The sequence below is a fragment of the Podarcis melisellensis genome (genome assembly GCF_964234715.1).
Source record: "Podarcis melisellensis genome assembly, chromosome: 4".
Classification (NCBI taxonomy): domain Eukaryota; kingdom Metazoa; phylum Chordata; class Lepidosauria; order Squamata; family Lacertidae; genus Podarcis; species Podarcis melisellensis.
This window is the reverse complement of record NC_138531.1, coordinates 49,521,944-49,539,980: the sequence shown is the minus strand read 5'-3', so window position 1 is coordinate 49,539,980 and position 18,037 is coordinate 49,521,944. Positions and strand designations below refer to the sequence as shown.

Below are 18,037 nucleotides of genomic sequence, written 5' to 3'. Positions count from 1 at the left end.
ATTTTAGAAATTAAGCATTGGTTGTGGTTTGAGAAAATAAGCCAAAACCTGGGGAAATAAGCACTTCACATATCATGGTCACAAACTGCTCTTTTATATTGTGGTGTTCTGGTGTTCTTGTTTTGATTCTTAAAAAAAAATGAAACTTTCTGTAAGGCTCTGAGAACCTGTTGAAGGTCAGGATATAAATAAAATAAAGGACACGGGTAGCACTGTGGTCTAAATCACTGAGTCTCTTTGGCTTGCCGATTGGAAGGTCAGCAGTATGAATTTGCGCGACAGGGTGATATCCCATTGCTTTCTCCCAGCTTCTACCAACCTAGGCGTTTGAAAGCACACCCGTGCAAGTAGATAAATAGGTACTGCTGCAGCAGGAAGGTAAACGGCGTTTCCATGCACTCTGGTTTCCGTCACAGTGTCTTGTTACGGTAGAAGCAGTTTAGTCTTGCTGGCCACATGACCCAGAAAGCTATCTGTGGACAAACACCAGCTCCCTCGGCCTCAAAGCGAGATGAGCGCCACACCCCATAATTGCCTTTGACTGGACTTAACTGTCCAGGGGTCCTTTACCTTTTATCTATAAATAAAATAAATGTCTTTCCCCACCAATTTGAATATCGCATGTGCCTTAATCAAATTGCCTAAGAACACTGATACGTTTTTTCAGTGTTGCAGCTCTTGGTTTTAAACACCAAATGTTTTCATTTTTGTAAAAGCAACCTTGGGGACTCCCAATTTTGAATCAGGGGCATAGTAAGGAAGGTCATTTCTACCTTAAGAAATATAAACGTCTTACAATATTGTTGGTTGGTTTGTTTCACATAGGGGATAATTACATTAATCCTAGCAACAGACATGGCAAGGCACGCTGAAATTTTGGACGCTTTCAAAGAAATACTGGACAAGTTTGACTATTCAAATGAGGAGCACGTGACCCAGGTAAGACAATATTCTCTGTTTTCAGATGTTAAAGGGGTCAAAGTGGGGGACAGGAACAACAGCCTGAGTCAAACAATGCCAGTGTGGAGGCACCAACGTGGGGGTGTCACAGGACATGTCATGTAGCAGGAGTAGAAGCTGAAAGTTCAGCACAAATACAGTACAAATTCACTTTAATACCAAGAACAGCTTATTGCTGTGTACAGCCACAACCTAATGGCAGGCTGGAGGTGCCCCTATTTTCAGTGCTGACATCTCACTGAGAAATGAAGGAAACATGGCCCGGTAATAAGTGCAGGTAAACATGGCAGATTTCTTAGGTAAAGGTAAAGGTAAAGGGACCCCTGACCATTAGGTCCAGTCATGGATGACTCTGGGGGACCTATTTATCTACTTGCACTTTGAGGTGCTTTCAAACTGCTAGGTTGGCAGGAGCAGGGACCGAGCAACGGGAGCTCACCCCGTCGCGGGGATTCGAACCGCCGACCTTCTGATTGGCAAGTCCTAGGCTCTGTGGTTTAACCCTCAGCACCACCTACGTCCCTTGGCAGATTTCTTACCACACTGTAAAATGCTCTCCTCCTTTCAGCTAAAGATGGTCCTGATCAAATGCTGTGATATCTCCAATGAAGTTCGCCCAATGGAAGTGGCAGAGCCATGGGTAGACTGCTTATTAGAGGAGTATTTTATGCAGGTAAGGGTACACCCAGTGGAACTGCCGTAGTAGTTCATGTTTCAATACAACAGAGCTGGAAGTTATCCAGTAACAGTGCCTGACTTTCTAGGTCCACCAAGATGAAAGACCCTTTCTCAGCAGGGTCTTGAAAGTGTGTCATTCTGATGATGTACTTTGAATAAAAGTGATTGTAATTGACTGTAATTTGTAGCCTAAAAGGGCAATCACAGCCCAGAAATGCAAAAGTTAGCAGATTGCTGCCTGTTTTCTCTAACAGGGCTGTTTTTAGGAGTTAACTCAGCATGTAAACCATTTTGAAACCAAACAGGGACAAGGACTTTGTAGAAAATGTCAGCTAAATAAGCAGCACCATGTAGGTTAAGTTTGGATTATTTATATCTGTGGCTTTGAACCATTCATGACTAAGCCTATTAGAACTGAAAAGTTGGGGGTTTTTTAAGAGAAAGGCGAAACGAAAAAGAAAGAAAGCGCTGTGATCATTTCAAAAGGACAATCTCATTAGTGTTGGAAAAAAGCACCTTATGGTGCCACATCGTTATCATTTCTTACCGGATTTTATTTGGAGATGACTGCAGGAAGTAACAAAAAAAAAGTAGCAGTCCATTTGCCCTCTCGAATCCGTCAACACAATGTGTATATACAGGCTGTGGCAGTTGACATCACACCAAGTAAGGCTTGATCGTGATAGGCAGCACAAAAAGGCAGTTCTATTATTTCTTGATTTAACATGTTCCCAGTGTGGAAAATTTAAAATACAGCCAAAAAAGCCATTGAATAATAGCAGAAAGTGAAAAAGATGAAAGAATGTTCAGTTTGCCCTTCATTCATTTGCAGAGCAATCCGACACTGTATTCAATGGGCCTTACTTCCAGATAAGTGTGTTTAGGGTGCACATAATCTTCCCTGCTGAGAACCCCCAGAAGGTGTCTCTGCCACCCTCCCACTTTTCCTCCAACGACCCAAATTTCTGTAGGTCTGAAAATCTTTCAGCTGCAGCTTTCAATTATAATTAAAAAAAAAATAAAACCAGCATAAACAGGTCACACATAATAACCAATTATATCATTCCAAATTAGATAAATATTGACCACTGGTTTGAATTTACTTAATGTATTGCTACTTTGTCCTAGAGTGACCGAGAAAAGTCCGAAGGCCTTCCGGTGGCCCCTTTCATGGACCGAGACAAAGTGACCAAACCTACAGCACAGATAGGCTTCCTGAAGTTTGTTCTTATCCCAATGTTTGAAACTGTAACAAAGGTAAGGTCAAAGAAGTTGATTGATCAAAAGCCCTTGGATCAAGTGCATTTTCTCATAGCTTTTTTGAGGGGTGCAAGAACCCCAAATCCACTTTAATTGCACAACCTGGATTTCCTGGTATGCAACTGAAACCCACCCACCAAAAAACCATTGTTTGGAAACACCCAATGTGATTAGCAATCATCTCATAGGTGTTTACAAGTAAAATACAACTTGAAGGGATGGAAGGCTATGTCTTCCAGGCCCAGCTACAAATCCACCACAAAGAAAAACTTGCCATTAGCAAGCATAGGAGTGGGGGGGGGGGGACAGTACTAACATTCCAGGCTTTTAATAACTCATTTATACTGAATTATGCTGAATTTTTCTCATTTCAAAACACATAGTTATTGGAAACCAATTTTAGTTTACCTTTCTTGCTTTGTTTTAGCTTTTTCCAGAGGTTGAAGAAGTATTGCTCCAACCACTTTGGGAATCCAGGGATCGCTATGAGGAGCTGAAGCAAATAGATGATGCTGTGAAAGAGGTAAGACAAGCTTCTGTTTGTGGGATTAACAAGGACAACTGCAGAGGCTGAAAAGGCAACACCCAGACTCCCTTAGAGGAATCAGGATTTTGAGGTTTTTCTTGCAAGAATTCTCCTAATACAACACATTTTTATATGCCATTTTCACAAATATATGCATTTTTGCACATACTTGCCCAACTATATGCATTTTTGTGTGCATTATTTGTTTCAAGAAATGCAATACAAAATTCATATAAGTGCAAATTTTATAGAAGTGCAAATTTTGAAGGATAGCTGTGCTTCAGTCACATATTGTGCAAATTGGTAGGTTTGTGTTAAATCCTAACCAAATCAAATTTCTTCCCATCCCTACTTCCAAATAAGTATGTCGGAGTACAGCCTTAATAGTAAGTTGAGGAACAGGTCTAATGTAATGGGAACTTTTGAACCAAAGGGTATGGCTGGTTCTGGCTGTGAATACGCCACAGAACACATGAGAAGATTTTCTAACTTCACTTACAACTGTGCTTGATAAAACAGGCTTTGTGATTTTCACACTGAAGCAAAGATTCCTACATTCTCATGTGTAATGCTATAATGCCCTCTGGAAGGAAGCCACCACAGGTTCCCTTCGATGCCAATAAAACAGGGATGTACAAATTTCATGAATTAATTGGTTCATTTAAGCATAGTAGCATAGCACTTCTGGTAATAAGGCAACTAATAGGAAAATGATGCATGCAAAGCAGAACACATGCGGAGCAAATTATAGCTCTCCTTTGTCAAGTGCTTGTGGCTCCTGCTGAGGCAGTCAAATGGCCTTTGGATCGCAGTGGCAAAGAATGAAGACAGAGCCATCCTTCTGAGTGGCAGAGAGTAAGCTAGCCAATGACAGAGAAGCCTGCTTTTAGTTTTTCAGCATTGGCCCCAAATGATGCCCAATGTTTCACCTTGTAATCTTTTCACTATGGGCTTTTCATTCTCCTAGCTTTATTGATCTGGCTTCATTCCAAGCTAGATTTTTATAACGATCATGTTCCATTTCTTCCCATCTCACGAGAGCTCCACAAGATCTTACCAGAAGGTACTGCCACACAACTCCAGTAAGCTTCCTAAGTTGGGCAGGAGACAGGGGCAGCAGCTTCCTGTTTTGCCTCGGGTAGAAAAGTTTGGATTTGATATCCCGCTTTATCACTACCCTAAGGAGTCTCAAAGTGGCTAACAATCTCTTTTTCCCTTCCTCCCCCATAACAAACATTCTGTGAGGTGAGTGAGGCTGAGAGACTTCAAATAAGTATGACTAGCCCAAGGTCACCCACCTGCTGCATGTGGAGGAGCAGAGACGCGAACCTGGTTCACCAGATTACGAGTCCACCGCTCTTAACCACTACACCACACTGGCTCTCTTGGGTGGCAAAACGGGATGGGCCACCCCTACTCAAAAGGCAGGTCACACTCTCTTGCATTCCCCACTGGTGCCTACGTGTGTTGGGTACCCAGAGGAAACTAACACCCAGAGAGAAAAATAATGGTTCCTGTACACCCATCACTGATGCTGCAGATCCTTTGGGGCACATTGTAAGGAAACTCCATTGAAACGAACAGATTTCATGTACTGATGTTCATATTTGCTGGGTTGCGCCAATGACTCGATGGCTACTATACTGACAAATCAGATGCCTCGTGACTCCCATTGTTAATTATTCCATTCTACTCTTAATTAGTTACAGAAGAAGAAGAACGAAAGTTTGGCAATTGGAAGCAAGGAGAAGTGAAAAGCAAAGGCAAGGCACATCAGGGTAATTATCCCTCTTTAAAGGATACTTTCACATTAAGAAACATGGTGACAACATTTAAAACATTATATAGAAAATTGCCTATGGCATGAGGTGTTTTCAGCAAATAAACTGATAAAATCCAGCTAGTTTCTCTGCAATATATTGAACATATGCTTGTGAAAAACAAAATGAAATAGAATTGTAATGCATTTTTGACCAACTATTTATACAATATAAAACCAGTAATGAAAAGCAGAGAGAGAGAGAGCGCTCTCGAGTTGTTAGGAGTGTCCTAGTCCCCTTACAGAACTACAATTTCCAGAGTTCCCTAAGAAGAGGGATTGATTGTTAAAGCACTCTGAGAATTGTAACCCTGTGAGGCAAAATAAGGTCTCTCAACAACTTCCAGCAGCCTTAACAAACTACAGCTTCCATAATTCCTCGTGGGAAGCTATGGCTCTTTAAAGTGGTCTCTTAGTGCTTTAAATGTATGGTGTAAATGTGGCCAAATAGGGATTACCACAGTTGCTGTGTGTGTGGCTTAAAAGGTGTGCTGAATCAGCACGTCTGAGCGCTGCCCAAAATTATTCTGAGTGGATGAGACCTCATTCTTTGGGCCTAACGATGTTTGTATTTTAATTCCAGCATTATAATGGACACAAAGATCCTTTAGAGGTTTGCCAAGTCTAGCTAAGCATCATGGGATTGCACAGCACTGACGGAGGATGAGACTGAACAGCTGACACTGCCACAAGCACTTTTTCCAAGTTCCTTTTTTATATAAAAAAAGAACCCTAGTATTTATCCTTATGGATGTAGACAATAAGGAATCTCTGCTGTTGTACATTTTTTTAAAGAAAAAGTAATCTTCTAAATAATATATTCTTATACCAAAAAATGGCTGCTGTAATTATTCTCTTTTTAAGATTTTATATGTCTTCTTCTTCTTTTTTAACTGCTTCTGGTTGTCATATGGAGATGTATTGGGGAAAACTGTACTTTTTAAGCGAGTTGTTTTAGAAATCTTTTAAAATGTAGTTTTGTGTAGCATTAAAGTAACAACAATTTATCTCAATATGTCTGTGTACGATTTAGAAGTGTCACCTTGCCGAGGGATTTGACAAAACCAATAGCAAGCTGAGAAGCTTAATGTTCTCTTCTCTGGTCAGCAACTATTGGCCAGGAAAACCCTTCACGAGGGAGGGTGAAATGATAGCCCAGTCCCTCAGCCCTGCCGCCCTAGTCCCTCTCTGCATATGCTGTTCCCCCTTTTGTTTTTGGGTCAGTAACTGAGGAGTACAGATGATGGTCCTTTAGAGAGACAGATGTGGCCTACAGGTTTCCAGTTACCTTATCCCTGAGCACTGAGAGAATTGAAAAGGCCCCCAAGTATGTTATGAACATGAAGCAGTTCCTGTTGCCAAAGTTTGACAGGTCTAGCACTGTAAACTGCTTGGATAGGAACTCAAATTTCAGAGGAACCAGAACTAAGCTAATCTGCGTTCCTTCTTGGAAGAGTGGAGTATAAATGTAATAAATAGCTAACTCTTCAACAAAGAAGATATTTTCATAAGTTTTTTTTATTTTACTTTATTTACATTTCCTGCATCATGTTCTGGTTTAATGAATGTGGCATCTCAACTAATCAGCTAACCGAAAACTCTGATAAACTGGCATTATATTTGCCTACACATATATTGGCAAGAATCTAGTCTAGATTTGACTAGATGCTATGTACAACTGAGATTTGTTTAATGAAGGCTCTATAATTATTATATTTTTCTGTGGAGAATATACCACACACCCAGTGCCTGAGAAGGGTCTGTAATGGTGAGGGACTATTAGCATGTGTTTTCCATGCTTACAGTTTGAGATTCAGTCTCTGAAACCTCCACAATTAGAAGAGTCTTGAGCTGTAGAGCTAGGAAAAACTTTTGCATGTGGCCTTCAAGACCTACTTGGGCAGATTAATACAGTGCTTAAATTCACATGGCAGCTTTTATTGGACAAAAGCTGGCAGCCATTTTGCTTGGATGGGAATTGCTAAGGTTAATGCTGACAGTGTGCGCTTTTAATACTGAACAATGAGAGTTTGGGACCAACGCATCCAACTGAAATGGGCATGGGTTGTTGCTCCCAGGTTACAGAAAGGAACGTCGGACATGAAGAAACTACAGTGGTACCTTGGTTTAAGAACAGTCCTGTTTACGAACAATTCGGTTTACGAACTCTGCAAAACCGGAAATAGTGTCCAGGTTTGCAAACTTTACCTCAGTCTTAGAATGGAATCCGAACAGTGGAAGGGCACCAGGGGTGGGAGGCCTCATTAGGGAAGTGTGCCTCAGTTTAAGAATGGTTTTGGATTAAGAACGGACTTCCAGAACAGATTTAAGTTCGTAAACCGAGGTACCACTTTAATCTGGTTTGCGCAAGGTCCCCTAGAAAACCTATGACAGGCACAGGACTTAAGTGTCAGCAACTAGGGCGCCCTGAGCATTCACATTCAGATCCACAGAAGGACTGTTGTACAAAAGAGAGGACTGGGGAATCCCACATCTGGTGAAATTTCCCCTTCTATGCTCTTAGTTCTCCCAAAGTCTAGAGACACATCAGTATTCAAGTACGAGCCAAGGGAGATATCCTTTGGTGCAACTGATGGTCATGTATGCCTTCCACAGCATCCTGTTGGAAATGTACTTGGAAGTGAAGCACAAGACGCAAAATGAAAGGTGTGGTTTATGAAAGATGCCTTGGATTTGCTCTGGGAGAAATGTAAGAAATCCTGTTGCACCTCTATGTACTATTCATGTATGTATATGTTTTAAATGGAGTATGCACTGTAATTTCTACATAGGCTTTTGTTAGGTTGCTTTTAAAGTGAGTTTATAAATCTAGAGTAATGCATAAGGAAGGCGTTGCCATCCAAGGATGCTTGTGTCTCCGTTTGAAGGGCACATGTACCCAAGCCATATGCCTGTGAGCTGCAGAGCTGCTTTCTGAATCTCAGTTTGGATTTTAAAAGAAATTGTGTAGGTGGGTGCTCAGACTTTCTTCCATGCAAAACAGGGGATATCTTGCTAACACTCAGGCTTCCCTTATCAAAGGATCTCAGTGACTAACACCTGGCTCTCCAGCACTGAATAATAATCGTGCCACCTTTAAGTGTGACAAAACATTTTGGAACAGCAAACCTTTACTCTTGTATTGTTTGTGTGTAGATGTTTTTTTCTTGGTGATGATAGCTCTCCAATATGTATTTTGGGAGATGGTCCATTACTGCATTTTGATCCATTTCTGTTGACCAGAAATACTGTTCGATCTGCTCTGAAATCCACATGGGATGTGGACAGGCATCCTTAACCAGAGCTAGTAAATTTCTAAGCATTCTTCTTCCTCAGTCACACAACTGAAGAAGCCGCAGATGAAATATCTCTAGTTTATTACATGCTGTTTGAAGGCACCTGTTCATTGAGTGAACAAAATTTATTATTCCAAACTGTTGTAATTTCTTTTTCAAACAGAAGTAGAATAAATCTGATATTGTCTTCAGCATGGTTGTATTCCTGACATTTGTCAAATGTCCCTGAACTACTGCTATTGTCATCCCAGTGAACAAATCAATGTATGTGGAGAGGAGGAACATGGGACTTCAGGTCATTAGCTCAGACTTAGTGTGCAGTGGGGAATTAGCTATCCAAACAAAAATCCAAAGCTGAGAATCAAAGAAAACACAGTTTATTACAAAACAGAAAGATTTGTTACTGTTCGGGTTGTTACAAAAATAAGAAGTTGGTTACTCCAGTTGAACAAGCAGTTCTGGCATTACATCTACCAAGTGGTAGAGATTGGATGGATCTAATGTCAAGTATAAAGAGATAGAGAGAAGCACAAAAGGTGCCAGGCAGACATGCATGGAGCTGATTAAAGAGGGGAGTTAGAATGCAAATACTACATACTGCAGTGCCTTGTGAGCACCTGCATGAGAGCTAAAAGGAAAGATGGAGGGAGGGAAAGAGAAGCTGAAGCACAAATATCATTTATTCCAAGGAAGGAGTAGACCTTCTACCCTACCAGTTCAGTGGGCAGTAGCTCCCACGGGCTTCTAGTACAGTAGAAATAAAATTACCGTACTTTTCCATGTATAAGCAAGGTTTTTTTTACTGTAAAATAATGTTCAAAATGGGGGGGTCGTCTTATACATGGATAGTGCAGATGGGGAATGAGCGATTGGTTGCAGCACTAGCAGGAGCTTGTCAGCGGCGATTGTGTGTGTGATTGGTAGCTGTGGCAAAGGCTGCTGTGGATTGGCTGCTGCTGTGGCAATTGGGCTGACGATTGGTGGCTGTGACAAGGGCTGTTGTGGCAATTGGGCAATCCCCTCCAAAAAACCCCTGAAAAAACCTGGGCACTCCCTGTAACGTTAACATGAGAGCGCTGGAGGTGAAATAGTTAAACAGGTTACCCAATCAGAACCCAGAGGGGTGGAGTCAGAGGGACCATAAAACCAGCTCTGGGAGGGGTGAAGGGGAGAGTTTGTTGGGAGGTTGGTTGGAGTGGGAGTGAATTGGGATAGAGTCTGTGGGTAGGTTGAGTTAGTGTAGCGAAATAAGCTGAGTCAGGAAGTAGGAAGACAAGTAAATATCTGAGAGGTGATTTAGCGAGTGGGAGCAGGTAGCGGATGTTATAGGTCTGGATAGGCACCATATGATTGTAATGGACCAATACCGTTTATGAAACCACACGCTTGTTAAACTGCAATAAATAAACAGAAGTTTATGTTCCAATTTAACCCTGACTGGACTCAGTATTGTACCAGGTAGGGCCTGGAATAAGATGGTGGCACAGGGATCAATAGACGGTGAAACGCCTGGGGACCCTGTGTGATCACCACACTCCCAACCCAACCTTTTTGCTCAACAACTCTGGGCCATCTCCCCCCATTTTCTTAAATTGGAGGCCCCCAAAATAGGGGTTGTCTTATACACAGGGGCACATTATACATGAAAAAATACAGCAAGTACACCTACTCTTGTCCCTTAGTGAAAAGGTATGTGTGCCCACAAGGGAGCAATGGACATCTCTTACAACAGGGCTCATTTACTTGGGTCCCAGTTTGCAGTATGACTTGGTTGGATTTGGTTGACATTTTCCTTAATGGGGAAACATTAAAACCTGTCAAGTGGAGAGAAGTGACAGCTGTAGGCTGCGTAAGTGGCTTAATTGGGATTTCTTCCATTAATGCCCTTAGCAGACCCAATAGTGCTCCTAGCAATCATTAGGTGGCATGTAAAACATATTCACACAATTTAGTGTCACAGGAGCATGAAGAGGCCATCAATATTTTCTCCTTTCTATAATTTCAGTTCTAACTCTTCCCCCCCCCCTTTTGTTTTTTTAATGGATAATGCAGCTCTGCTTAAAGAGGGTTGATTTGCTTCCCAAATGAATAAGCTGATTATATCATATTATAGTACACTTGTGTAGACAGAACTGTCAATCTGTCAGCTTGTCATCAGATTCTTATAATCTTAACTGTTGAATAGTTTGTAACTGAGCATTAATAATGGCTTTTCCCCTCACTGAAATATCTGCATCTTAAAAAGGTTGTGCAACAAGAACAGGCAAGCTTCAAAGTTTGATGTACACATTTTTGCTATTGTTTCCCCCTAATACAATGCATTTCTAAATTATATGTGCATTTTTGTACACATGGGTAGGAGAATCACATCACAAAATTCAGAGAAATAAAAAATTTGAAGGATAGTTGCATTTCGGCTTGCATATTGGTCCAAATTAGAGAAGCGTGAATTGGGTAGTTTCTTATTAACATTAAATTTCTTGCCTGTCACTACTGTCAGCTGTCTCCTGCTGCTGTTTTCTGCAGATGCAATAGAGGCGATGAAGAAAGTCTTCTTCGCTGTCGCTATCCCCACTTGGTAGGCTCGACGTTGAGTTCTAACCTGTGTCCAGTCAGCTTCAGAATGCGGTAATCCGCCACCGGTTCTCTGGCTGTCTCAGTGATTGTTTCATTGCCCTCAGATCCATGGAAAACCACGGGGCTGTCCAGGCTCCATGCAATCAGAGAGGGCGCTTCAGAGCCAAACAGTCAATAGCCCTGGTTAACGCCACATTCCAGCTGACCATCAGGGGATCAGCTGAAAGGCCATCAACATGGGATAAAGCATCCCCTACCACTCTTGGAAACCATTCGGATCCATTAAGTGGTGGGGGTGGACCCCAGGCTGCATACAGCTGGAAAATCAGTGTGCCTTACCATATATAGGCCCTTCTCCAGCACTGGTAACCTGTGGCCTTGCAGATGCGGCTGAACTACAACTACAGTCATCCCTGGCCACTGGCATACAGGCTGAGTCTGATGGGAGTTGAAGTCCAACAACATCTGGAGGACCACCTGTTCCTCACCCCTGAACTCTGCTGAAAGTGTGGAACATATTACTAGCAACACTAGACCTGGTCCTTTTCTCAGCTGCCCAGTGAATGTATGAAAAAGACTCTCGTTCCTCCTCAAATGGATCTGATGTACATCCTACATGCACCCGAGCCCCACAATGCACATATATACAGGGAATCACTAGCACCTACATATCCGAACTGCAGGAAATGGCAATCAAGGGGCCTGTGCAATATGACAGATTTCCATGTACAAGATTCCCATTTTCAATATGGACAGAGAGGTCCCTGCTTTATTCACACCACTGAGGTCTGGTTTTGCATTCCTATGCCAAGCCGATAACACAGGAAGCTGCTAAGCCATCTGTCAACAAGCAATGCGGAGGGGGGAAAGGAGAACCAGATGGAAACATTGTGCTTCCCCTTAAGGGGCTATTGGAAAGTGACACGTAACAGGAGATTCCTTGTAAAATGAAAAATGCTCGAGGTGTATAATGATAGCTAACTAACAGTAACATGTGTTCTTCTTGATAAGGGCTCCGTTTGTGAGGCTGAGTATCCCAATCAGTCTGAAGGCAAAGCTTTGAAATGTGCAGCTGAGGAAGCACATGGAACCAAGTGAAAATGGGCTTCCTCAAGACTGTTTTTTTAGAGGATTTTCCAGTACTGTTTGCAAGGAGCAACACCTGTGTGTGATTAAAGTTCAGACTGGAATAAAATCATGGTCAATAAAGCACTGCAAAGCTCTGAAAACAACCAGTCTTCTAAACTATTATACAATGGTATAATCAAATGATATAATCAAATCTAGGCAATTGTTAACAAAACTTAACGTATTATGAAAAGAAGCAAAGAAGGATGAGCACTTAATTTATTCATTTTTAAATGGAGACTATTTATAAATCACCAGACTGCATCAATCCAGGATAACGCTCAGCCATATTTTTTTTGCTTATTTCTTCCTTTGGCATATATAATTTTTCTTGCTCTTTTTTCTTGTGGTTTTTTTTCTCTTATTGTCAAAGAGAGAATCAATGGAGGAAGAGAATTGATCTAGCTCGTACTACTGAATAAACAAATATGAGCAGTCCTTGTATTTAAAAAGGTCTAGACCGATTTGACCTGCTGTCATACCTGATGGTGGCAGAAGGGCTTGTAATCAGGGAAAGGAACCAGATTTTTAATGAGAAAGTCACCCACCTATTTTTGAATAGGAGATGAAAATACACTGGCATAAAAACCGACTTATAAGGCACAGCATAATAGCTGTATTCATGATCCCACTAGGGCAGAGCCACACTATGCATTTAAAGCTTATTCACTGCACATTCACAAAGCATTCTGGGAAACGCAGTTTGTTAAGGGTGCTGGTAATTGCAGCTCTGTGCTGGGGAAACTACAGTTCCCAGGATGCCATGTGCTTTCAATGTGCATTGAATAAGCTTTATATGTACTTCAGTTGCTGCTTGGGGAATCTCCATTCTGTGATCACATCTTAATTCAATGGATGCTCTGGCCCACTCTGCAGCAGGGATTTCCTATATTACAGTATTATGAAATCTGATGTTTCTAGATCTTCCCGGTCTGACATTTCTGTTCTTACATGGAAACCTTCTCCAACTTGGTACCCTCCAGATTTTTTGGGAGTGCAGATTTACTAATGCAAATTGCCTTGAGATGTCTAATGAGAAGTGACCCACAGATATCATAAAAATCAATAAATAATACTAGCATGGATGTGCTAAAGGCTTGGGCTGATAGGAGTTGCAATCTGGAGGGTACCAGATTGGCAAAACTTGTTTATGGGACCGATCCACTGCTATGAATCACCTCATTACACACAACACATACGTAAACTTTTTAGTGCTTTAATACATTTTATTAATGTATTAAATACATTATTTATTTAATGTTAAACCACAGAACCTAGGACTTGCCGATCAGAAGGTTGGTGGTTCGAATCCCCATGACGGGGTGAGCTCCCGTTGCTCGGTCCCTGCTCCTGCCCACCTAGCAGTTCAAAAGCACATCAAAGTGCAAGTAGATAAATAGGTACTGCTCTGGCAGGAAGGTAAACAGCGTTTCCATGCACTGCTCTGGTTCGCCAGAAGCGGCTTTGTCATGCTGGCCACATGACCCGGAAGCTGTACGCCGGCTCCCTCAGCCAATAAAGCGAGATGAGCGCTGCAACCCCAGAGTTGGCCACAACTGGACCTAACGGTCAGGGGTCCGTTTACCTTTACATATTAAATTAAATTGCCATTTAATACAAAACACTGGGTAGAAGTCAATATCATGCTATTACAACCGTTCCATCTGCCACATGCAATGATCCCCCCTCTCCTTTCCCCACGCTCTTTCTGGGGGTCCTCTCATCCTCCCCAGAGCCAATTTCAGGGGGGGCAAGGGCCCCCTTGTGCAAGCTGAAGTCCTTACGCAACACTTCCATTGGTGTGGTGTATTAGATGAACCCTGCACAGTATGTACTTTGAAAATAATTTTTGTTTCCTGTTATCTGTTTTGTGCCTGCACTAGTTAAAGTGAACAGCGCTGCCTCTCGTCCTCCACATCCTTTCTAACCTCAAATGTATTTATCTCCCTAAGCCCTTGGGGAGATAAATACACGCCGGGCTCGAAAAGCAAGTGAGGTGATGGAACCAACGCAAGTAGTTAAAATAAACTAGGTCTGCAGTTTTCTTTTCAACTGCTGCTATTGTTGTGATAGCGGCTCCCTTCCGTTCAATTACAGCATGCACAATTTTGCACCTGCAATTAATTGCCGGCATTAATCCTTCTAACTGTGGGCTAAATTGCAGCTGCAGAAGCAGAGACAGTAACTGAAATGCCGCTGAAGATCAGACTAATATATGCCTCACGCATAACTACATCAGACTTAATTCTATGCTTCGCAGGCTTTTAAAAACCTATTATAAGGTAATTAATATCAAATCTACCGGTACTTCTTCAGCCGTCTTTCAAGCTGAGGATACTCTCAGGGGTTCTTTGTCACCTGAACAATCAGCAAGAGCCACACCAGATCTCTAAAGTCTTTTTGGGAGCCCAATCAGACATGTACGAGTTTGTTAAACATGAGCTGGGCTATAGAGAGAGGGTGGGATAGGTCAACTTTTAATATAAAATGGAGCATACCTGCCTTACTCACTACTGTGCTTTCAGCTGGTTTTCCCCAGCCCACTTCCAGTGCTGAAAGGGAGCCAGGCAGTGGTATTGATGGCAAGCAGCAGAATACCAATGAATATTTAGGGCCGGGGAAATGGTAATGTGTGGAAGCTGAGGTGCCAAATGTGCATGCAGAAAAATCGGAGATGAACAGCTCATTTACTGAGGCCCCTGTCTGGAAGCACCTGCATTCTCCTAGAGATGAAATTTGAAATAATAATAATAATGGATTGATTTGAAGAAATGTGAGCACAACTCTGAGTAGAACACTAGGGCACTGCACTACTCCAGTGCCGGATGAATACTTATTTATTTAGTGTTTCCAAGCCAATCTAATTCCCCAAGGAAATCCTTTTGTTTTTCTCAAAGAAATCAGACAGCTGGAAAAAAACAGCAAAAAGAAATCCCTGTTGCTTCAGCATTTCACAGAGCTCCTCAAAGACATGCTCCAAGCCACCTAAGAGCATTTTAGAAAGCATCTTCCCCTAAGATAAAGCAGAGACAGTGACTGACCAGAAACAGACACCATAAATAGGTACGGTTGGCGCATACATGGTTAAGTGAGAAATGCAGGCCCCTATTGGACAGTGCCGATGCCGTCACTGGCAGTGAACTTCCTTTCCCAAAGCTGCGTCATTACGTGAATGGTTAGAACATTTGATTGAGAACTGCTCGCCTACTAGGAGTATTTTTTCAAAACATAGCTCTAAAAGCAGTCCTGTATTGCTGTCTTTCCATTTAAAAAGAAAATTTAGTATGGGGGTGTTTATACTGTCTGTGCATATGTAACACTGGAGAACTCATTCAACCTCTTCCCCTTTCCTCCCAATGGTGAACAGCAACATCTTGAGGGACAACAACCTTCCTCCTCTCTCCACCAAGAGGGGATAAGCCCTACTTGGGTCACTCAGTTCCCATGGAGCAGGAGTAGAACTACTTTCTCACCCTCACCAGTTATGCAGTGGCAGCATACCTAGAGAAGGAAGCCTGTCATACACATGTAGGGTTGTTCACACAATGAGAACCTGTGTACATAGATAAAACTCCCCTTTCCAGACAACACATGTTGGTGGGGTGCCAGCAGGGCCACTGGGACAATGGGCACTTGTGGCAGCTTCAAAAACTTATTATTTCATGGACAAAAGCTGTAACTTGCATGGCAGAGAATTCCACACATGTTACTTTTTGCTGTCCAAAGGACCGTAACCAAGCCCTTGCACTGAAAAACCAGGCAACTGGCTTAGTACTGCATCTGAAATATATTTCTGATATATTGCACCTGGAGCTCTCTCTCTCTTTTTAAAGAGAATGAATACATTCTGGAGTCTTAAAAAAGAAAAAATACAACTCACGTGCTCATAACAAATGCAACATCTACTATATTTCATGTGCTTTATATTCATTTAAGCACACAAAACACTGACCTAACAATGAAAAGAACAAAGAGCACCAGCATGCAAATATTCTCCTTTATCCTTCCCAACAAAGAATCCACCTATTTGCCTCACAGAATGTGGGTGTGTAACTAAGCAGTGAGTGCTTAACTAGGAAGCAGCAGCTCTGTCACAAACAGAACCGTCAGAATGAGAGTGTGTGCTGTACCAAAACACGGTCACAGACTCTTTAATAGACCCTTTTAAGTTGCAATTTGAAGTTTCTTTAGAGCACAGCCTTCCACATGATGACAATCTCATTTGGAATAGTTTGGACAAAGGAAAGGGAAGAATTACCTACTTATAACTGAACATTCTGATTACAGGCACCAATTTGTACAGCACAAAATGTGACAATTGTTTGGGTGAGTGTTCTGGGCATGGGTTTTATCTGGAACAGGACACCCAGGCGTTTTGATGAAAACTCTTACGAGACAACAAAGGAGTCTGGGACACTCCAATATTTCATTGTGATGCCACACAGACTACTTTTTGCCAGGAGCACAGCAAATAAAAGGAATTGCAGATTGCTACTGGACTACAAGGGCTACTTGGCAGTATCTTCCATGCTTTTCAGAAAGACAATACCCAGCTATTGCTTTAAAAGTTCGCAGGTTAAATCACTGTTCTCCAACAAAGTAGTTCTGTTAGCTCAAGGGTTTCCATTTATGTAATGCAACTTGTCCACTTCCCACACCCCCTCCGGAGGGTTGGGGAAAACTGCAGAACAGATTTAGGGAGCGTGCATATATTAGTGAAAATAACACACCAAAATGCACTCTATTTGGGGAAATTGCTTTGCAAAAATGTGGCAAAACATACACATCCCAAACAGTGTATACTTGGAGAAATTCACACTAAAATGCTGGACTTTCATGAGGGCTTTGTAAAGAAAATCACAAACTGATGTGGGAGTGTGGAGAACTGAACTTAAGACCGCAAAAGCTTAAAACTCAAGGCAAACTTAACAGGCTGAGATTCAACACTGTGTGTAGACAAGCTTTGTGTAACAATTGCAAGTTGAGTTCAGAATCTACCTCAAGGACTTGGATGGCTCCAAACCAGGAGCCACCCATGTCCTGTCGGGGTTTAGACTCTGAACATTACAAACGTCAAAATTCCCTTTGGTTTCAGAAGCAGTGTGGAAGGCAACGACTTACTGCTCGAGAAAAGGCACCGCAATGATATGCTGCATGCACAGAAGCACTTGTGCAATTGTTTTGATCCAGGTCTGGAAACCCTGCCCATTAGACATTGCCAGCAGGAGCCTCATCAAGCCTATAGCCTTTTCTTTCATCTTTTTCTTGATTGTACTATGCAGTTTCCAGGTTCGTTCTCAACAGGCCTCCTGATGAGAAATGCCATTCAAAAGCAGCTGAGGCAATCACTACCTGTAACTGTCTCAACCTTATGAAATGGAATTCTGAATACCTTGAAACAGCTGAGATGCACAGGCAGTCTTCTAAGTGACAGAATGCTGTGACCACATTTTACGGCCTGTTTACAGCATATTATTCATTCAGTGATATGCCGCTTGTATGCCAATATGGTATATACTGTATCAGAACACTTCAGCGCCTCTCACATTCTAAAGCAGAATCTATGAAATAAAATCCTTTAACTTTGTATTATTTTTTAAAAAGACACTCAAGCTGGCAAGTTGCAGTCTAAATCACATCTCAAAAGTATGGATACTTCTTCCCATAGTAAAAAGGTCGTCTTAATTTAGTTCAAAAACAAACAAACCCACCCATCCAGCTATCAATCAGAGATTTCTTCTAGAGAAAATTGCCCCGTTGTCAAAGGACAACTCCAGCAATGGAACCAATTTT

The 18,037-nt window shown here is 41.9% G+C and overlaps 1 protein-coding gene across 8 annotated transcripts in view; it reads left to right on the top strand.

Moving 5' to 3' along the window:
- Positions 1–8,733, top strand: part of PDE9A (phosphodiesterase 9A) — a 66,373-nt gene extending 57,640 nt beyond the window's left edge. For all 8 annotated transcript variants that reach the window (XM_081907955.1, XM_081907954.1, XM_081907957.1 and 5 more), the window contains 6 exons: positions 826–939; positions 1,529–1,633; positions 2,767–2,895; positions 3,326–3,421; positions 5,128–5,202; positions 5,827–8,733. In XM_081907955.1, the coding sequence (XP_081764081.1) occupies positions 826–939; positions 1,529–1,633; positions 2,767–2,895; positions 3,326–3,421; positions 5,128–5,178 (495 nt within the window). In that variant the 3' untranslated portion in view covers positions 5,179–5,202; positions 5,827–8,733. The remainder of the gene's footprint in view (positions 1–825; positions 940–1,528; positions 1,634–2,766; positions 2,896–3,325; positions 3,422–5,127; positions 5,203–5,826) is intronic.
- The last annotated feature ends 9,304 nt before the right edge of the window (positions 8,734–18,037 follow it).